This window comes from Rana temporaria, chromosome 8 (genome assembly GCF_905171775.1).
Source record: "Rana temporaria chromosome 8, aRanTem1.1, whole genome shotgun sequence".
Taxonomy (NCBI): domain Eukaryota; kingdom Metazoa; phylum Chordata; class Amphibia; order Anura; family Ranidae; genus Rana; species Rana temporaria.
This window is the reverse complement of record NC_053496.1, coordinates 163,828,997-163,851,392: the sequence shown is the minus strand read 5'-3', so window position 1 is coordinate 163,851,392 and position 22,396 is coordinate 163,828,997. Positions and strand designations below refer to the sequence as shown.

The 22,396-nt window shown below is 45.1% G+C and overlaps 1 protein-coding gene and 1 non-coding gene across 6 annotated transcripts in view; both read right to left on the bottom strand.

Annotated features, from left to right (window-relative positions):
- Positions 1–1,537: 1,537 nt before the first annotated feature.
- STX3 (syntaxin 3) overlaps positions 1,538–22,396 on the bottom strand; it is a 119,871-nt gene continuing 99,012 nt past the window's right edge. For 2 of the 5 annotated variants that reach the window (XM_040321080.1, XM_040321078.1), the window contains one exon: positions 5,322–5,551. In XM_040321080.1, coding sequence (XP_040177014.1) covers positions 5,474–5,551 — 78 coding nt within the window. In that variant the 3' untranslated portion in view covers positions 5,322–5,473. Of the gene's footprint in view, positions 1,638–5,321; positions 5,552–14,190; positions 14,900–18,156; positions 18,278–22,396 lie in introns of those variants that run through there. The other 3 variants (XM_040321077.1, XM_040321079.1, XM_040321076.1) reach the window with 3 other exon arrangements.
- On the bottom strand, positions 22,133–22,205 carry TRNAK-CUU. Its single transcript has one exon. It is a non-coding gene; the product is annotated as a tRNA-Lys (tRNA).

The following is a 22,396-nucleotide window of genomic DNA, read 5'->3' as shown; positions in this document are numbered from 1 at the left end:
TTTTCAGGCTCACAAAAAAGCTACAGGATGGATAGAAGATGCATTATTAATCCTGAATAAAAAAAAAAAAATGTAAAGCCCATTGCACCGTCAAAAACATTTCCTATTTACATCAATGCATTTGTATTTTCTGTGAAAATTAGGAGATTTTGTACAAAGAAAATAAAGTGAAAACAAGAGCGTTTACGTACCTCTAAATATAACAAATTCAAATGTATAATAAAAAGTTCCAGACCAAGACCCTGCCTGCAGGGTCAGCCCATCCAGCTCCTCATTACTTCAGTCCTAAGACTTTGTGCATTTTCATTGGTGGATAAATAAACTGTGGACTTAAGAGTGAGGAAACTAGAACTATGAGCTAAACACCTAGAACAATAGGTAGTAGGGCAAGCGATTTCCCCACTCTTCCATTCTTTAGTTCTAGGTATACTCAGTGGTGGTGTATTTAGGCTTTGTGCTACCCTAGGCCTGACTAAACTCATGCACCCCCTAATTTAAATATGATCCACCCCTTCCTGTCAAGGACACACCCCTTCCTGTTTAAGACCCACCCTGATATTTTCGAGTGGGGACACTAGTTCTAAGGGCCTGGGGGGGGGGCAATGGATTCCCTTAATTTACATAGATTTCCTCTCACTTCCTGTTTAGCTATGGGGCAGGAAGTGAAGGGAAATCTCTGCAATGAGACAGGGATGGTAAAAAATAAACTGACAGGGGCTATAACCCTCCCTTACTCTATCCAAAATGAAAATAAAAAAAGTGTTGCCTATAGTTCTACTTTAATCACAGATTTCAGATAATTTTATGGAGAGGACTAAGAAGACATAACCATGCCAATGGTACAGCAGAAAACATAGCGCAGTTAGGAAGGTTTGTGGTCCATGATGATAGGACAGTCAAAATTAGAAGCAGCCCAGTCCACCCCATAAGACTGGTGCTACAGCGCAAGCCGATGGGGACTCTTTCCGTGCTGCCCCCCTGTAAAGTGCTTCCCTAGACCTGGGCCTTGTAGGCCAGGATACAGTGTTGGGTATATTGACACTGTTTTTGTAACCTCTCTTACAGCCTTGATGCCCAAGTCGCTGCATGCCTTATTAGGAATAAAGTTGGGCATTTAAAAAGGCATAGAAAAGTGGTAGCCCAGGGCAGTTGGCCTGAGGAGTAGAAGTCAGGAAGTAGAAATCTACCCCTGGGTATCACAAGGGGTAAAAATCACACTTGGGAATGATAGAGATGATCTGAATCGATCTACACTCGTGTAGAAGGCAAATTTTTCTTCGTGGAAATTCAGACAGAAAAATTCCGATGGGGCCTACACACGGTCGGAATTTCCAACCAAAACCTCACATCGGGCTATTCTTGTCGGAAATTCCAATTGTGTGTACGCAGCATTAGTCCAAGCCAGGCACTGCACAATATGTTACATTCTGGTTATTTCCGATTAAAAATCACATTTGTAAGCCTTGTAAGCTCCAAGTTGTATCGATGTGTGAGAAAATCCAAACCCCTTCACTCGAAATAACACATAAGACACAGATTATTTGACAAAATCTTTATTGAAGCCACTAGGCAGACACAATTGGCCATTTACATCCAATATCTTCTTTAGTCTTGTTTACACGAGTCGAACGTGTGGTCTGTGGCATAATAGGGAAAAAAACAAATGTAAAATATAATGCAAGGTTTACACCAATCAACCTGGGTTGTATTCATTATTATTTTAATATGGTAAGATAATGAGTTTCTAGATATGCTACCGAAGAACGAGTTTCTAGGCATTCTCATTATTTAAGTCCTGAGGACAACATTGCCTCTGCCTTAGTCTGAAGCTGTGCTTTCACTATACAGAACACAATAACATCTTCCTTTTAAAGTGTGGTCCACCATTAGCACATACTGGCCATTCCTCCACCCTCTTAAGCCCCGTACACACGATCGGAATTTCCGATGGAAAAAGTCAGACTGACTTTTTCCATCGGAAATTCCGACCGTGTGTATGCCCATCTGAGTTTTTCCATCAGATATGCCGAAGGAACTCCATCGGAGTTTAGATAGAGAACATGTTCTCTTACTCTGTCGGAATTCCAATATGAGGTTGGCCGGGCAAAAGCCTGATCGTGTGTACAGGGCTTAAAAACTTTACTGAGAGTAAAGAATATCCGGCACTTCCAGGTACGAATTAACAAGATATCTAATGTGTAGGCATGTGCAAAAAGGAAAAATTTGTTTCGTTTTAATTCGTTATTTAATTAATTTCATTAAGTTAGATTCGTTACATGTGTTAAAATTCGTTTTGGGAATTTGTTCGTTTTCAAACGAATTTCGAAAAAATACAGTCGAAATCGAAAATATTTCGACCGGATTCGAAAACAAATAGTCTCTTTTCGAATAGAATTTGTTTTCGAATTCAATTCGAATATAACATTTTTTTTCTAATTCTGATCGAATTTCGTCCGCGGGTTTTCGATTCGGAATCGAAAACGTTCGTTCGGATTCGGTAAATTCGTTAATATTGCAATTCGGGAATTCGTATGCATTCGAATGTCCGAATAATGAAAAATTCTTCCGAATTTCGATGCGGAACGAAACAAAATGCACATGCCTACTAATGTGACAGCGGTGGTATATGGTGGTTGGCCCAGCGCTGTTAGGTGGTGCTGGAAGTCAGCCTTGTTTAATCTCCAACTGCAATTCCAGATGGTGAAAAGGTAGGTAAGAATATGCTACTGGGAAGCTGCGAAATTAAGTAAACCTGTTACTTTGCCCTGCAAATACTGGTACTCAATATTAAGAGTTATCTGTCGCACCCAACTAATTTTCAAGAAAACAAGAGAAACAAATGGGCTGCCATTGTTGTGTTTCTGGAAATAATTGCCCATTCCTTTTGAACCATTCTGACACTTTTTGTATTATTAGATCAGGAATCTTGACAGCTTTGTGAATTCATTGGATGCCTCTTTACTCCAGGGGAATGACTCAAAGTATTGATGCCGTTGGATTACCAATCCAGCATTTTCATTTGGTTCTCTTGGTAGAGGTTTCTTCAAGGGTACCCAGCAATACCTTAATTATGAAACGGTTCAACTTATGCTAGAGATCATAGGATCTAAGGTTTAGGCATTAGCTGTGACCAGGGCCGGCCTTTGGGGTGTGCGAGCTGTGCGGCCGCACAGGGCGCCATGGGCACCGTGCGGCCATCCAGAGGCATACTAGGGGGGTTTGGGGGCGTACCAAGCACTGGGGGGTGTCAGACCAGCAACGGGGGGCTACTCTGAATGGGGGGATCTGCATTGAAGGGGTGGATACACTGAAGGGGGGTCTGCACTGAAGGGGGTCTGTGTAACATGCAGGGGGTCCAGAGATGCGTAATGTAAAGGGGTCCAGTGGTGCAGGGTGCTGTGTAATGTAAAGGGGTCCAGTGATGCAGGGTGCTGTGTAATGTAAAGTGGTCCAGTGATGCAGGGTGCTGTGTAATGTAAAGGGGTCCTCTTTGCGTATGTTTAGGTGACCAGGGGGCAAGGGGTGAAGATGGGGGGGGTGCCACAGGATTAGCTTGCACAGGGCGCCTGAACACCTAAGGCCGGCCCTGGCTGTGACTGAAAGCTTGCTGCCATACCACTCCTCTGTCCCATAAACCAATGAGAAAGCGATTGGCACCAGAGGTGGTCCAACGGAATTTTCATTAATTGGAGGTTAGAGAAGTAGTTGAAGCTTCAGATAGAGGGAACAAAATCAGGCTAAAATGACAGATTCTGTTGAACGTCTATCCTCCCACCCACTTATACTCACTCTCCCTGCTGCTCTGTATTATTCTGTACTGGTGTTAATTCAAAATGAAAAAAGATTTGCCATTTAGTTCTGCTTTAACCCTGTATAGAGTAGAGCCTAGTACATATGGGCCATATATCGGGTGGCATTGGCCAGTTCAGGAGAAACCGTCGGACATTTGGCTCGTCAGAACACAATAGCTCAGCGGGGGAGATTGATGTGCCAAAATTTCATAGTTCGTACAGCAGTTTCTCCTGAGCTCTTCATTTTTGTTTCATTCATCATACTAGGTTGAAAAAAAAAACGAATACCCCCCCCACACACTTTTATAAGTGATCACATTCCCTCTGTTCTCAGCTGCATACAAGCTAGTAGGAGGAAAAGCAACAGCACACTGATCTTCCCTGTGAATAGCTGTGTAGGGGGTGTTCGCCTACTCTCCTCCCAAGTTCCCAGCACAGGTAGTTTTTAATAGGAAAACAGAGGGACTAGCAGAACACCAGGGATTTCACATAAAGGAAGCAATACAAAGAGAACAGGAGACTTTCTCATACAAGTACATGGTACAGCAGGCACATCAGGAATAGGAAATGTTGGGGTTAATAAACCCTTGAGGCTCAGTTCACCCCGAATACCGATGTGGCTCACAGCAGGGGTCCTGTGCGTCCTGGTTCACCGTTTCAGGTCTGACTTCATCCCAAATTTTGGGCTTAATTCTGACCTGAAACAGGCCAAGAGACGCACAGGACTCTGGTACAAATTAGCTCCAGAGCCGCATCAGAGATATGTGAACCGACTCCATAGAGAGCCATTCACAATCACCTGCTAATGCAAATTGAATTCGGGGAATTTGAAATAGCGTAAACCCAGCCTTAAAGGAGTTGTAAAGGAAAAATATTTTTTGCCTAAAATTAATGTCTGCAAGGTAGACAGACAGAATCATGTAATGATTCTGTTAAAAAAACGAGTAAATACCATGTACCCCTTACTCGTTCACACGAGTGGTGGGGGGGAAACTGTATCTTTGTTATTAAAGAGGGCTTCCAGGTTCCAAATAGCCCTCCACAACCACCAGACTAGGTTTTCGGGGAAAAAGCCCATTGTCCTCATCAACATAGCGAAACAGGTGCTCTGCCAGGAGTACCCACTAACAAGGTACTTTCCCCATGTTTCGGGGCATGTGGCATGGTATGGTTCAGGAGAGTGGGTACTCAGGCTTTATATAGAGGGTATGTTCTATAGAGATTTAGGCTTATATACTGTAGATGTGATGGTCCAGTGTTCACAAATCTTTGGAAATTCACTATAGCCTCGGTTGTCATCTTTCAGATACTAGGGGGACATGTTTACAGAAGACCAGGCCAATTTGGCCATTCAGCAACAATTCAAGCTTAGGCAGTGTATTGATCTGCATAGTGATAATTTCCTCTTGGAGAAGATGGAAGGTTTATTAACTCACTTCCGTTCACCATACAATGGGTTTTGGTGAATAAATGCCCTTAAAAAGGTCTCCAGTTCATGTAATAAAAACAAAATATTCTCTCAAAAAGAACTACACATTTAAAAATAGTTTATTCTATGTGTGCGTAAATCATTGCAATAAAAGATAAATTAATATGTACATTCTTTCACATAAATATATGACCAATCGATACAGTTCCCAGTTTTTTTTATTCTCACCCACGTGTGGTATAACGTTCTTACCTTAGGCAAAGATTCCTCCGATCGTAGATGCTATGATAATTACAAGGATTATACAGCAGATCAGGATCATTATCTTCTTCTGCAGCGTGCCAAAAGCCAGAAAAGAGGGGGCGTTTCAGAGAGTAATAAAATAGGTTTTTGGTTAAAAAAAAAAAAAAAAGGGGGGGGGGGGATTGTGGGAGTCCTGTATGATTAGGGCATGGCTAAAGTTGATCATTTCATCATTCTGCAAGTTTGAAACAAATACCTACATAATAGAAAAGGCCAGTATCAAATTCATATTGCAGTGCTGGGTCGTTGATGGCAAGCTCATTAAGGCTCCATTCACACCTTGGCGACAAAACGCCGGACGCTCGTGCCGCTGGAGGGGAGAATTCCCATTGCTGTCTATGAGATGGTTCACATCTCATAGACGCCGTACGCCTGCCGCCTGAAAACAAGTCCCGGACCCTTTTTTTCAGGCGGCATTGGCATTCGGCCATAGAAAGAAATGGAAAAGATTTGTTAAAAAAAAAAAAAAAAGAAGTTACACGAATCGCGGCAAAATACGCCGTGTACGCGGCGTTACTTGTCGCGGAGGTGTGAATGCAGCCTTACATGCTAGCGTGCCCCATCCCAATGTTAGTCATCTCACTCGAGTTCCCAATTCTGACCCAGGGAGCCACTCATGAAAATTATGGTGTCACACCATATTAAATTCTCCAAAATGCAAAAGAGTCACACCTTTGTCAGGGCCTAGTGGGAGGGAAAAAGGAATATAAATTCCTTTATAGAGATCCCATTCCTGGAACTGAAGACATTTAGTTTTTTACTTCACAGATACATCCAGAATGGAAACTTTAAATTATTAGGGCAACTTTAACCAAAATTAAAGTTGACCTAAGCTCAAACATTAAAGTGGAGGTTCCCCCTAAAAAAAAATTCTAACACTACATTGAGCTGACTGATTACACTGCGGGTATGCTGGTGTTTTTTTTTTTTTTCCGTACATACCTCGTTATCGCCGTTTCATCCCTCAGCTTCCGGGTATGATTCTTTCGGGTCTGGGCGTTCCTAGTTGATTGATGTTCCTCCAACCGACGCATACTTGACGTCACGACTTTCCGAAAGAAGCAGATCGTCGCTGCGCAGGCGCTGTATAGAGCCGACTCTATACGGCGCCTGCGCAATGACGTTCGGCTTCTGTCGGAAAGTCGTGACGCGCAGTATGCGCCGGTCGGAGGAACGTCAATCAACTAGGAACGCCCAGACTCGAAAGAATCATACCCGGAAGCCGAGGGATGAAACGACGATAACGAGGTATGTACGGAAAAAAAAAAAAAAAAAAAAAACACCAGCATACCCGCAGTGTAATCAGTCAGCTCAATGTAGTGTTAGAATTTTTTTAGGGGGAACCTCCACTTTAATAGTCTTTCTGGGCTGAATAAATAGTGTAACAGAATCTTCCCTCTCTAGTGCTTGCCAGGTAACGTGCCTAAGCCTAGACCAGCCATTCTCGGCCAGGTCTTTGGAACCCTTGGGTTCCTCCAGAGGTTCCTTGAGCTGTGGATGATTAACCGCCCATCTGATGGTACATGCATAGTTCCAGGGATAACACAACTTGGCAAAGCCAGCAGTATTCCAAACATCTTTTTAACGACCTGCAAGACTGGCAATCTGCCCATCACTGCAAGGGTATTTTTCTTCCGAATGACTACCAATATATGAGGCATTTTCCCCCATTGACCCCAGATTAATTAATTTTCAAAGTCTCAGGGAACCCATACCGAAATCATTTTAAGGATTCCCCTGGGGTAAAAAGGTTAAAAAAAAACTTGCCTAGACATTTAGGCATGTGATCCATGTTGAAGGTGGATGATCAGCTAATCTGAACTCTGGTCCTTCAAAATCGATGTGACCACATCGCATGGCTTTGGGCTCTTTAACGGCACTCAATTAAGCTGAAGCAGCATTTTCTCAAAGAAATCAATTTTTTTTTAAGACACTTTCATTGCTTCCGATCTATCCAGCACAGCAAGGCTGTAGAAAATGCTCTAGGTTAACACTTAAAAATGTAGACGATTCAAAGGCACACATTGAAATTACCGGAAATTTTAAAATATAAACCTGATCAATTATATTCTCCAATATGCTATTTGTTTTCCTGGATGTTGTGATCATTTTCATGGTTGTCCTGTAATATACAGGGTGGGCCATTTATATGGATCCACCCGGGTGGGCCATTTATATGGATCCACCTTAATAAAATGGGAATGATTGGTGATATTAACTTCCTGTTTGTGGCACATTAGAATATGTAAGGAGGGAAACTTTTCAAGATGGGTGGTGACCATGGCGGCCATTTTGAAGTCGGCCATTTTGAATCCAACTTTTGTTTTTGGTGTATCCATATAAATGGCCCACCCTGTATAAACGTGATCAATTATATTCTCCAATATGCTATTTGTTTTCCTGGATGTTGTGCTCATTTTCATGGTTGTCCTGTAATATATTTTGATACAGAATGATCAACCTAGCATTGCCCTTATCATACTTAAAGAGAATATCTATCCGGCTAGGGAAACAGGAAATCTACCCAAATGCTCTCCACCAGCTGATCAGTAGGGGTCTCCCTTGTAATGAGTGCAAATATCTTTACTGCAAAATTAATTACCTTCAGAAAGTGAATGCAGTAGAAACAGCCGCAGCCCGACCTTGCAAATCCATAGAAAATAAATTAACAGAAAAGCTCCAGGAAGAGCCAACAACAGGAATTTGGAGCAAGAAGCCCATCCAGTCAGCAGATGGGTGTCATTGAGGTCCAGTCTAAAGGCAGGAATCCATTTTAAAGCAGAACTACACTAAAATGGTAGCCAAGCTATGAGTGTCTTTGCAGAGGTGGATAAGTAAAGAGCAAAAGAAGAACTAAAATACTTATTTTTTTCTATTGAAAAGTTACTCCATGCTCCCTCCAGTGATAGTCATAATAGACCAAAAGCTTGGGTCTCTGCTGAAGGAGATTATAAACCGAAGTTTACCTGGAGAAAGCATTTTCTCCATTATAAGTATTTTGGCCCTATTATTGCTCTATATTCCATCCCATCAAGACATGACAAAGCGCCAAGTTAACATTTTATTGTAAGCCAGTTTAGGTCAATTCATGTATCTCTTAAAAAGTCAAGCAAGGAAAGGGGGGGGGGGGGGGGTCCTTCATTAGCTTTGGGTTATTTTATATTACACTATTAACAAAATGTACAAAAGAGCATGTACAGAGAAGCCATATAAAACATTCCCTTCTTTTTTTATTCCCCTGTAGATTAAAAAAAAAAACAGAAAGCAGCTCCTCTGTGAATCGTACTTCCAGAGTTTGAACATCAATAGGTTAATGACACTTCCTATGTAGCTATAACCTTTCCAATCATCTCCTAGATCACATTTCCAACAATGGAGTCCAGGTAGTTGTCTACAGTAGATAAAAAACCTACAAGGCTGAATAAGGCCAAGTTTACAAGATCAACCTGGTGATTCCACCAAGGGGTAGTTGATCAAGGGAAGATCAGATTGCCTTCTCGGGATCAGGAAAGGATTAATTTCTCTCCTGCTGGACATATTTAGCCGGATTCACGTAGAGGGCGGATCTTTTGGCCGGCGTAGCGCATCTCATATGCGCTACGCCGACGTAACATAAAGAGGCAAGGCCAGTATTCACAAAGAACTTGCTCCGTAAGTTACTGCGGCGTAGCGTAAATGGGCCGCCTAATTCAAAGTAGGCAGGTAGTGGGCGTGTTGTATTAAAATGAATCATGACCCCATGTAAATGAAGCGCCGAACGAACGGCGCATGCATGCTCAGAATCACGTCGAATTTACTCCCTAAGATACGCCAGCTCAATGCCTACGACGTGAACGTAACCTACGCCCAGCCCCATTCACGTACGACTTAAGTAAACTACGTAAAATCCGACGTCCATACCCTACATGACTTAGACCAACTTTTTGATGGTTTAACTTTACGCCGGACGTACGCCTTACGTAAACGGCGTAGCTTACTGCGACAGGCGCAAGTACGTTCGTGAATCGGCGTATCTAGGTCATTTACATATTCGACGCGTAAATCAATGGAAGTGCATAGATACGACGGCGCATTCGTGGACTTACGCGGCGTATCATAAGATACGTCGGCGTAAGTCTTTGTGAATCCGGGCCATTGTGGTTAATTTACTAAAACTGGAGAGTGCAAAATCTGGTGCGGCCCTGCGTAGAAACCAAAACACTTAAGCTTTGACAAAAAAACTGGAAGCGAACAAGCTGAAGTTAGAAGCTGCACCAGATTTTGCATTCTCCAATTTTAGTAAATCCACCCCATTGGCTTTTGCCGTCTTGGGATTTGTTGTGCCCTCTTCTGGATCAACTGTAGGGATAGGAAACCTCCATATACAGATTCCTATTTTTTTTTTCTGTTGGTTGAATTAGATGGACTTGTGTTTGTTTTTTTTTTTTCACAACCTAGATAACTACCGGTATGTAACAAGAGTGATCTAATGCAAAGCCTAACCAAGAATTCTTCAGCACAAAAATGTCAATAATGTGTTTTCCGACAGCTAACCATGCCTTTAAAATGACTGGGAGTTTCACATAAAGAAAACCAGTTAATCTAGTCCATTTCCCCTTTTGACCTGCGAGAAAAAACAGAGATATTCACAATGTTGGCCATGAAAATAAACACACAAGTCAAACTTCAAATACAGGTTGGACCAGTATGACGCAACAACCACCCTACTTATGCATGTAAAAGTTCTCACACCAGGATATGCGGGGAGGTTTTTCCAACTAGTAATGTACTGCTGTACATCAACAGCAATAGCCAACAGCAGGTATGGATTTTTAGGTTTCCGGGGCACGTAAAATCTATCACCAGATTTCCTTAGCGAAAAGGCACTTCAAGGGAAGTATCAGGCAACCAAGAAAAAATATAAAAAAGGCACTACAAGGGAAGTATCAGGCAACCAAGACAAAATATACAAGGGAAGTATCAGGCAACCAAGAAAAAATATAAAAAAAATCAATGAGCTATTAATGTTTTCTAACTATAACTGCAGCTGCACTACAAATATTACATTTGGCTAAATGTACCTTAAAGTAGGGTTGTCCCGATACCACTTTTTTAAGACTGAGTACAAGTACCGATACTTTTTTTTTATGTACTCACCGATACTTTTTTTTAAATGTGTCCCCAAATGCAGCCATGTCCCCCCACATATGCAGCCATGTCCCCAAACATATGCAGCCATGTCCCCAAACATATTGCAGCCATGTCCCCAAACATATTGCAGCCATGTCCCCAAACATATTGCAGCCATGTCCCCAAACATATTGCAGCCATGTCCCCAAACATATTGCAGCCATGTCCCCAAACATATTGCAGCCATGTCCCCAAACATATTGCAGCCATGTCCCCAAACATATTGCAGCCATGTCCCCAAACATATTGCAGCCATGTCCCCAAACATATTGCAGCCATGTCCCCCACATATTGCAGACATGTCCCCCACATATTGCAGCCATGTCCCTAAACATATTGCAGCCATGTCCCCCACATATGGCAGCCATGTCCCCAAACATATGCAGCCATGTCCCCAAACATATGCAGCCATGTCCCCAAACATATTGCAGCCATGTCCCCAAACATATTGCAGCCATGTCCCCAAACATATGCAGCCATGTCCCCAAACATATTGCAGCCATGTCCCCAAACATATTGCAGCCATGTCCCCAAACATATTGCAGCCATGTCCCCAAACATATTGCAGCCATGTCCCCCATATACGCAGCCATGTCCCCCATATACGCAGCCATGTCCCCAAACATATTGCAGCCATGTCCCCAAACATATTGCAGCCATGTCCCCCGTACCTAAATGATGCCGCCGCCGTGTTAATCACCGCGCGGGGAACATTACAGTCAGCTTTCGTTTGAATAAGCTGTTTTCCCTGCCGCACTGTGTATAGAGACACTCCCCCTTGCTCGCGATTGGACAGATCCGTCCAATCCTGAGCAAGGGGGAGTGTCTATGCGCGGCAGGGAAAACAGCTATTCAAACGAAAGCTGACTCTAATGTTCCCCGCGTGGTGATTAACGCAGCAGCGGCGGCAGCTTTGCGATATACGACGGCGGCGGCGGGCAAGTATTCTATTTAGGCATCGGGGGTATTTGCCGGAGTACAAGTACTCCCGCAAATACTCGGTATCGGTCCCGATACCGATACTGGTATCGGGATCGGGACAACCCTACCTTAAAGCATAAGCAAGCATACGTTTTCGATAGAGTAGGATATGAAAATAACCCCTTTTTTTGGTGTCTGTTGGAAAGATTTCCCCTGGATGTCCTGCACCAGAGATTTTGCAAGAAGGATAAATTCCTGCCAAAAGTTTCCCAAAAACCCCCTCTAATGTCGCGTACACGCGATCGGAATTTCCGATGAAAAAAGTCAGATGTACTTTTTTCATCGGAAATTCCGATCGTGTCTGGGCCCCATCGGACTTTTTTCTGTCGGCGTTTAGAAATAGAACATGTTTTATTTTTTTTTTAAAACCCGATAGGAAATGTACAGCTCCGACGGAGAAAAAAAACACGCATGCTCAGAATCAAATTTGACGCATGCTCGGAAGCATTGAACTTAATTTTTGTCGGCTCGTCGTAGTCTTTTACGTCACTGCGTTTTGGCCGGTCGGAATTTGGTCTGCCAGCATGTATGCAAGACAGCTTGAATGGAATCCCGACAAAAAATTCCATTGGATTTTAGGCCATCGGAAATTCCGATCGTGTGTACGGGGCATAAGGTCTGGTTCACACCTATGCATTTTTTTAGTATGTTTCAGTTTTGCAGAAACACACTACAGTCCATTTAACATGGTCTCCTATGGAAGTAGTTCCCATCTGTGCATTTTATTGAAAGTACCAGGGACTTCTTTCTGGCTTTTGGTTCCTTAGACTTCAATGGATCAAAGGCGTGTATTGAAAAAATGCAAACTGCAACCTGCATAGGTGGTAATCAGACCTTAGACAGCTGTCAACGGAACAAGTGTCCCCAATGGAAAATTTCCATTTGTTGGAAAAAATAGTCATCAGAGCAAAAAAAAAAAAGAAAAGAGGGCGATTATTATTGACAGTAGGGATATAGACAGCACTAAAAGGCAGACATGGGTTCCAACCCTTCTCTACCCAATGCAAGGACCGCCTCCTGCACATATACGTCGGCAGAATGGCACGACTGGGCACATCCACGTACCTGTACGTCCTCTTTAAGTGCCTAGACGTAGGTTGCGCGCCCGCGACCCGGTTCTTCAGCTCCGCGGCCGCGATCGCCACCGGAGTCCTGCGATCAGTCCCCGGAGCCGAAGAACGGGGAGAGGTGTGCAAACACAGCTTCCCCGTTCTTCACAGTGGCGCTGTCATTGATCGTCTGTTCCCCGATATAGGGAAAGGCGATCAATGACGTCACACGTCAGCCCTGCCCCCCTACAGTTAGAAACACATATGAGGTCACACTCAACCCCTTCAGCGCCCCCTAGTGGTTAACTCCCAAACTGAAATTGTCATTTTCACAGTAAACAATGCATTTTTATAGCATTTTTTTGCTGTGAACATGACAATGGTCCCAAAAATGTGTCAAAATTGTCCGATGTGTCCGCCATAATGTAGCAGTCACGAAAAAAAAAAAAAAAAAAACGCTGATCGCCGCCATTAGTAGTAAAAAATAAAAATGCAATAAAACTATCCCCTATTTTGTAAACGCTATAAATTTTGCACAAAACCAATCGATAAACGCTTATTGCGATTCTTTTTACCAAAAATAGAAGAATACGTATCGGCCTAAACTGAGGGGAAAAATTTTTTTTTTTTATAAATTTTTGGGGGATATTTATTATAGCAAAAAGTAAAAAAATATTGATTTTATTTCAAAATTGTTGCTCTATTTTTGTTTAAAGGGCAAAAAATAAAAACCGCAGAGGTGATCAAATACCACCAAAAGAAAGCTCTATTTATGAGAAAAAAAAAAGGACGAAAATTTTGTTTGGGAGCAGCTGCTGTATTTGTATCTGCTGACTTTTAAAAACCAAAAATTTGGCGAAACTCCGCTTTAATGCATCCTATGCATTAAGGTGGATAAAACCGGGGTCTGGTCACTGCCAGATGTTTTCTTACCCGAGCCCTGGAATTTCACCCGGCGGAGACACGCTCTTCCTCTGCCCGGGGGTTCTCAGCTCTTAATTGGATAGATTGATAGCAGCGCAGTCATTGGCTCCCACTGCTGTCAATCAAATCTGATGATGCGGGCGCCGGGGGGTGGGGCCGAGTCCGGCACTCCTGTCTATGGACGCAAAATGCTGGACTCGGGAGCGTGCCCACAAGGTAACCCCCCGGGAGACCGTGCAATTGTCAATTAAAGTGACGCAGTGCCGAATCGCAAAAACTTTACTTGCATAAAGGTCCGGGTCTTAAGTGGTTAACTGACAAAAATGTTGGTTATGGTATTATACAGAAAGTCTAAAAGGGAAAAAGGATGGGTGTTGCTACAATCAACCAGAAAGATCATTTTCATTATCTAACCTGAATCTAAGATACGTCAGCAGGAATTTGACCACTATGCACAATGGCAAGCCTTCTTTATAGAATTTATTAAAAACGAGGTCCCTTGTGTTCTTGGTCAAAGAATAACGGCAGAAGTAAAACAGAAAAATCAATTGGGTGTACAAAATAAGAGCTGCCCAAATTGCTCATAGCAACCAGATTCATTTTTTTTTTAACCTGCGCCGGAAAACTGACCAAAAGAAAGGCACAATATGATCAACACCAACAGTAAAGGAAGGCCAGTTGCCCATGACATAAGCAGTTGTCTTCCCATTTAGTAAAACCTTTGGCATTTTGTTGACTACTATTTGTTACCACCCTTTTTACAATAACATCCATGTTGCCTGCTTATTAAACCTTAAAAAGTTATTTATACCTCCCATTTGTCCTTATTTGGCACAATATATATATAATTTTTTAAAGAGCCGCTCAGAAGAAAGAGTCCCACCTAAGCATGTGGCTGGACAGGTCTGGTAAGGAACGGGGATGAGTTGGAGTCCAGGTTCTGTTTTGGTGGAGGTTTAGATTCTCGTACTCGAGATTATTCTACAAATATAAGTCGTCTTCTTCATATTATATACATTTAAAAATCTTTAAAAAAAAAAAAAAAAAATAGCACACATTAGTCTCGTCCCTTCTTGTGCCTTTAACATTGTAACAGAATTGTGTTGAGGAGTAGGTAGGTAGTGCACACAGTCAGGAAGAGAATGCAGGACCAGAGTTCCAGTTCTTTTACAGGAAAAGTTGGGCAACAGTACAGGAGAGGGCTGGAGGAGGTAGATGGGATCTGGATAAGGCATCATGGATGGAGTGTTATGCTGGAGAACAGATAAAGGGATTGGTTAGAAGACGGTTATAGCCAATGTCAATCACAAAATAACCTTACTTTCTCATTGGGAGAGTCAACTCAACGGAGCATTCTTAATTAGTAAGATCACCCCTCTCTCCCCCCAGCATACAACCAGGGCCGTTTGAAGGAATTTGGGGCCCCCAAGCAAAATGGGGGCCCCCCCAAGCACCCCCTCCCCGCATGCAAAGCCTACGTTAACGATACACAATTTTTTTTTCTATTCTTACCTCCCCTTCTTCCCTGAAGGCTGCCGCTGAAGCGTGGCCGAGCTCCTCTACCCCCTGCCTCTTCCCTAGTCCCCTATCAGATGGTACCCGGCCCGGGCACTGTGTGGTACAGGAGATTCAGTTTCCTGTGTTCCCGGCTGGACTGAAAGGAAGTGAGCACTCAGTGTGCACTTCCTGTCAGTCCGGCCGGTAACAGGAAACTGAATCTCCTGTACCACGCGCGGTACCCGGCCGGACTGACAGGACTCCAGGTGGAAGGAAGAGGAGCTTGGCCACGCTACAAGCCTGGGAAGGGAAAGTTGGGGGCCCCAGGCCAGCTCGGGGCCCCAAGCAATTGTTTGTTTTGCCTGTCCTGTAGCGACGGGCCTGCATACAACCGACTGTCTTACCCTGATCCATACTGACAGTGAAATGACCCCTTGAGCACACACAGCTCACTAGCCATTCTTCACACCCAATGTTTATTTGCATTTACCCCTTCTCCCTCGGTGACCAGTCCCCAGCATCTATGCATTAACTCTGTATCCAGACCCCTCCCTGTGTGTATACATTAACCCTCAGTGACTGATATTGAGCATATATGCCTTATTTTTTAGTGTTTCTCAAGATGATGCCCATTAGATTTATATACTCAATCTCCAGCATATATGCAAAACCTCAGTGTCTGATCTGGCCCTTTATTTCTTTGTAAGTGACCAGTCTATCACATAAAATCACGATAAAATACATTTACAAAATGTGGAAAATTTCAAGGGGTATGAATACTTTTTCAAGACACTGTACAATGGGGACTGGTCACGGAGTTTTTACATACATCCTGGGGACTGGTCACGGATGGCCAATGCACATAAAGTCCTGTAACTAAAGGTTAAAGTGGTTGTAAACCCTTTTGTCTTACTTTTATCTATAGGTAAGTCTATAATAAGGCTTACCTATAGATAGTGGAAATATCTCCAAAACGTTTGCCGTTTACAAGATATTTCACTTCAAGTGCACCAATGTCGTCATTGGCGCATGCACTGTGAAAAAAAATGGACCTCAATGCAATTTCTTCCCCAGTGTGCGCCGTGACGGGAGTGACATCACGTGGCTCCAGCCAGTCACAGAGCGGGGTGAAGATGGATGGGCGAAGTTTAAACATAATGCATACATACTAGCCCATTATGCTTTTCATTTGTAGGGTTAACACAGAGCAAAAGAGGAAGTAAAACCCGTCGGGGTTGAGTCCGGCATTCCTGAAAGAAGCTCGGGTCGGCTCGGCTCTATTCGGCGCCGGTGCGCAGGCGCCGAATAGAGCTGAGCCGACCTTCCTGCGGGAAGTCGTGACGCGCTGTCATTTAGCATGTCAATCAATTGGCATGACAATAGGAACGCCCACTCCTGCGGGATTCCCTACCCGGAAGCCGCAGTGAATTCCACGACTTAACGCTATCTACGGCAAAGAAAAAAAAAAGGTCAGTGTCATTTTATATGCAGGACTGGGCTGGATTTAGTGTTAGAAATTTTTTATAGGGTGAACCTCCACTTTAAGTGTTGTTAGGAACTAGAGCATTCTGGGAGATTCTGTAGAGGAAGTGAGACAGACACCATTTTAAGAAACCACAGCAAGGCCGTTTCTTCAATCTCTCGCCATCACCCCTTAAAAAGTGAGATCTTGTCATCTCATTCTGTGTTATAGAGCATTGTTTCTCTATTAAATGCAATATTGTACTGATTAATGTTTGTTTTATCAATCTGTAGTTTTCACCTGGCTCGTTCTAATACATTTAGGATCAAAGAAATATGGTATCTGAAGTTTATGGAGCGGGAACACTGACAGTGTTCTACAAACAGAACACTGACCTCAACTGGATAGAACACTTTTGGAATGAATTAGAGTGGAGACTGTGAGCCAGACCTACTCGTCTACATCAGTACCTGACTTCACAAATGCGCTTCTGGAAGAATGGTCAAACATTCCCATAGACACACTCCTAAACCTTGTGGGCAGCTTTCCCAAAAGAGTTGAAGCTGTTATAGCTGCAAAGGGTGGACCAACACAATATTGAACCCTACGGACTAAGGCCCAGATTCTCAAAGGAGATACAACGGCGTATCTCCAGATACGCCGTCGTATCTCTGAGTCTGGGCGGTCGTATCTATGCGCCTGATTCTTAGAATCAGTTATGCATAGATTTCTATTAGACCTGACCGGCGTAAGTCTGTTACGCCGTTGGATCTTAACTGCATATTTACGCTGGCCGCTAGGGGCGTGTACGCTGATTTACGCCTAGAAATATGTAAATCAGCTAGATACGCGAATTCACGAACGTACGCCCGGCCGACGCAGTACAGATACGCCGTTTACGTTAGGCTTTTCCCGAAGTAAAGTTACCCCTGCTATATGAGGTGTACATGCAGCGTACCAATGTTAAGTATGGACGTCGTTCTCGCGTCGAATTTTGAATATTTTACGTCGTTTGCGTAAGTCGTCCGTGAATGGGGCTGGACGTCATTTACGTTCACGTCTAAACCAATACGTCCTTGCGGCGTACTTCGGAGCAATGCACACTGGGATATTCCACGGACGGCGCATGCGCCGTTCGTGAAAAACGTCAATCACGTCGGGTCACAAGTTATTTACATAAAACACGCCCCCCTGTTCCAAATTTGAATTAGGCTGGCTTACGCCGGCCTATTTACGCTACGCCGCCGCAACTTACGGAGCAAGTGCTTTGAGAATACAGCACTTGCCCGTCTAAGTTGCGGAGGCGTAACGTAAATAGGATACGTTACGCCCGCACAAAAACACGCCAAACTACGAGAATCTGGCCCTAAGACTGGGATGCCATTAAAGTTCATGTGCGTGTAAAGGCAGGCGTCCCAAAACTTTAGACAATATAATGTATTCAATATTTTTTTTTACTTCAGTTATTCAATTTACCTACATTAAACATTTAATTCTTGGAGCTCTAGTAATGAATAAGTATTTTGTCTGTTAAATAGTTTTACTACTTACACGTGCGTATTCCCAGCACAGCCGGGTGCCAGTCTCACTTTTTCAGTCCCACGGATAAGCCGATGATCAGCGCCACAATTGCTAGCAGGATAATTACCACCACAATAATTATGATCATTTTCTAGGGGAGGGAACATCAAGGAGAAGGATCAACTACAATGAGCAATTGTACCAAACAGTCACGTCTTTGTCTTTCTGATGTCAATTGTCAGTCCAAAATAAGCATGTCGTTTCTAATAAAAGAGAACCTAAAGAGCACCGAGGATTGGATTGTTATGGAGAATACCTTTAACGTGAACCTTTCCACCCAACAAGCAATAAAAACCATAACTTCAGGTCTGTTCCATTAAAATGTTCTCTTCCATTCAGCCTAAGCAGACTAAACAGCACTGTTACTATAAGCCAATCTTGACTCGTTGCCAAGTAAGAAGCTTAACCCTGATCTCCATCTCTAACCACCGTTCAGACTCGGTCACGTGCGTCACTGCTCTCTGCAGAAATCTGTCACCAGAACTATAGAAATGTCTCTGATGTGTTCTCCGAGATCCACAAGCTGGCTTTGCTTCTCTGTGCAAGAGGCAAGATGGCAGCTTCCAATAGGGACGTAACCGGGTCTCCAGAGACAGGCTGGAGCAGAGATGTTTCCTCCTGATATGTTGATAGGCCGAATAGTGGTTTTCTGTAGACATTGTTAACTACCGTATTTATCGGCGTATACCGCGCACTTTTTTCCCTTTAAAATCAGGGGAAAATCGTGGGTGCGCGATATACGCCGATCCTCGCTGTCTCTGAGCCTAGAGCCGAGCCGAGTGTACTGCGCACTCGGCTAGGCTCGGCCACGCTCGGCTCCGCCCACCACAGCCTAGAGTACTGCGCACTCGGCTAGGCTCGGCTCCGCCCACAGCCATGCGAGAGGAGCCGAACACACAGGAAATGAGGCTCCTCTCGGCACCAAATCCAAAAACAAACACTGCTGCAACCCCGGGCAAGTTGCGGATGGACTCATAGACGGACACCTCCAAAGCCGCAGACGGACACCCACAAGGCTGGACGGACCCCGCACAAGGCCGCAGACGGACACCCACAAGGCTGGACGGACCCCGCACAAGGCTGCAGACGGACACCCACAAGGCTGGACGGACCCCGCACAAGGCCGCAGACGAACACCCACAAGGCTGGACGGACCCCGCGCAAGGCCGCAGACTGACAAGGCCGCCGATGGACGCAGGGCAAAAATAGGATTTTTTGTACTCACGGTAAAATCCTTTTCTCTGACGTCCATGGGCGGACACAGCTCCTTAAGTCTTGACAAGTGGGTTATGTTCCCTGTTTACAGGAGAGGACTAGGCAGAAACATGTTAAATGGTTAAATACATGTTACATTAACAGAGTTGAACAGCCCCGCCCAGGGGGCAGTCCCTCCAGACATAACCCTCCTCACTGCAGCTTGCAGCCTCAGTTCGTAACAAGCAGTACAAACCTAAAAAGGAGGGGTGGGAGCTGTGTCCGTCCATGGACGTCAGAGAAAAGGATTTTACGGTGAGTACAAAAAATCCTATTTTCTCTTATCGTCCATGGACGGACACAGCTCCTTAAGTCTTGACAAGTGGGACGTCCCCAAGCAGTGTCAAAAAACGAGGGGTGGGAAATATATCAGTAAAACCAATTTTAACTTCACCCCAAAACAAGCAGAGCTCCTCAAACGGAGGAGATGCAACTTCAAACGGCCGCCTGCAAACACTAGCGGGCGAAAAAAAGCATCAGAAGATGCACTCACAGCAACCATGTAAATTCTGGAAAGGCTGTGAACGGACGACCAAGTCGCCGCCTCGCACACCTGAGACCGACGCATGTTGTCGGACCGGAAAAGGGGGGCCCGCCCCTTAAGAACACAGGCCTGTATGACAGCCTACCTGATCCACCGAGAAATGGTGGGCAACGAGATTGGTCCACAAAAGGGGACTGACAGACACCGACACTAAAGAGTCAGATCTTCCGAAACTGAGCAGTAGCAGGCTAGTATACCCGCAAAGTGCGTACCCCGCCTAAAGTATGAAAGGCAACCTCCGTAGGATGCGGCGGCCGAGGACAGAAAGATGTGAGAAACAATGTCCTTATTCTGGCGAAAAAGCCGAAACCACCTTCGGAAGAAGGGTAGGTCGCGGACGCACCACCACCTAAGGCTATGAAGGATCAAACATGGCGGCTTGCAAGACAAGAGCGCCAACTCAGAAACCCCTCTAACAGAGGTAAAAGCCACTTAAAGGGGCCACTTCTGAGATAGTGTCAAGAGAAAATCTCTCCGATGTTTCCAAAAGGAAGATTCCTGAAGAACCGAGAGCGCCAGAGTCAAAACTCATGGGGGAAAAGATGGGCCAAGGGGGGGGTAAGGTATAGGATAAGCCCCCTCCACAAAAAAAGGTACCCACCAGGGAACGGCCGCAGAAAGGCCACTGAAAGAACACAGCCAAGGCTGAAATCTGCCCAAACGGTGCTCTAAGCTAATTTTTTGATCCACCAAGCTGTAAAAACAGCAGGCCGATGGACCCCGAGTACGTCCGTGGACGTCACTCCATCTCTTTGCACCCAGAGATGTAGGTCCGCCAGACACGACGGTAGGTTCACCGGAAGAAGACTACCGTGCCCTCAGCATTGTTGAGGTGACCGGGTCGGACAGACCCCGGTCCCTTAAAGTCTGGCTTCCAATAGCCCTGTTGAGCAAGTCAGTGACTGTACAACAGGAGGAAGTATGGGACCTCGAGACAGGAGGACCTCCTGCCCTGGCTACCGCCAGGGTACCTCCGCTACCAGGCGGCCGAAATTGGCGCACCCAGGATCTGAAGCTATTAAAATCGTCGGGATTCCTCAGCCTCCACTCTGTGGGGAAGCCACTACAATGGGGAAAGGCATAAAAGTCGCCGAGACAGACCCCACAGGGCCACCAGCGCAACTTGCACGTCTGTACCAGATCGCTAGATCTGGCCACTAACCTTGATACCCCTGTGGCTGAGACGAGTGGCTAGGAGATCCATGCCCTGCGAGGCTCACCTCCTGCCAGGGAGTTGACTCCATGTACCAAGACCAGTTGTCCTGATTCAACATCAGGCGACTCCAGTAGCCCGCCTGCCGGCATACCTGATGGTAGCCCGAAGCCACCGGCGTGGCGTTGTTAGGTTGAATCAAGATCGGACGACCTTGCAACCCCCTCGACCATGAGGAGAGGCATAGCCTCTTATAGTACCGCCCATAGTACTAGGGCAAGTAACGGTAGACAAGGTCTACGGCACCTGGTATTTCCAGGCGGACTCCCACCCAGGTGCTAACCAGGCCCGAGCTTGGGCAGTTACCGAGATTGGGCGCATATAGGCCTGTGTGGTCGTAGGTCCACTCACGTCCAGCGACTCTGGGCCGACCGGACCCCCCAGACGCCCTCACAACCCTAGAGGTTGGCGTCCGTTGTAATCTCCACAGAAGGGAAGAAACCACCTCCCAGACCGAAAAGTCAGGGATCCCAGCCACCAATTCAGAGAGACACTGACTAGGTGGCGTACCTGAATCTGATGATTCAGAGACCAGAGATTCGACAGCATTTCCCTCTGGAAAAAAACACGAGTGTGGAACTAGGCATACTCTACCGCCTCGGAGGAGGCTATCCACAGACCTAGAATTTGCTTGCAAACGGAGAGACCAATTGCGTGATGTCAATAATCACCACCGACTGAAGAGTCTGCAAGTTCTCCAGGGAGAAAAAAGACCTTTGCCACCGAGGAGTCCGGGAGTCGTAGGCACTCCAAACTGAGTCGGAACCAGGGCAGACTCCAAATGTTTAACACCCACCCGAATTCACGGAGGGTCCGAAAAACCACAGACACAACCTCTGAGTCAGGAAGTCGTCTAAGTAGCCACGACAGCAAAGCCTCGCTGTCCCAACAAGGATAGGATAAGTGCAAAACTCCTTGGTGAAAATCATTGGTGGCGCCCAACGTGGGGCACTGACCCACGACCCTGAGATTAAGAGTCTCATGCTCTACCGACTGAGCTAGCCGGGCTGCTGGCACCAGTTCAAAAGGAAGGCCCACAACTGACCGTGGGCATATCCATCGCGAGGCACAGAAAAACTCTATGACTTGCGCAAAGTTGAACAAGCATGTATGCGTCCTTATGTCCAAGGACGCCAGAAAGTCCCCCGGATGAAGCGCAGCTAAAAGCTATATAGGTAGCAGCCCCATGGTGGGTCGTA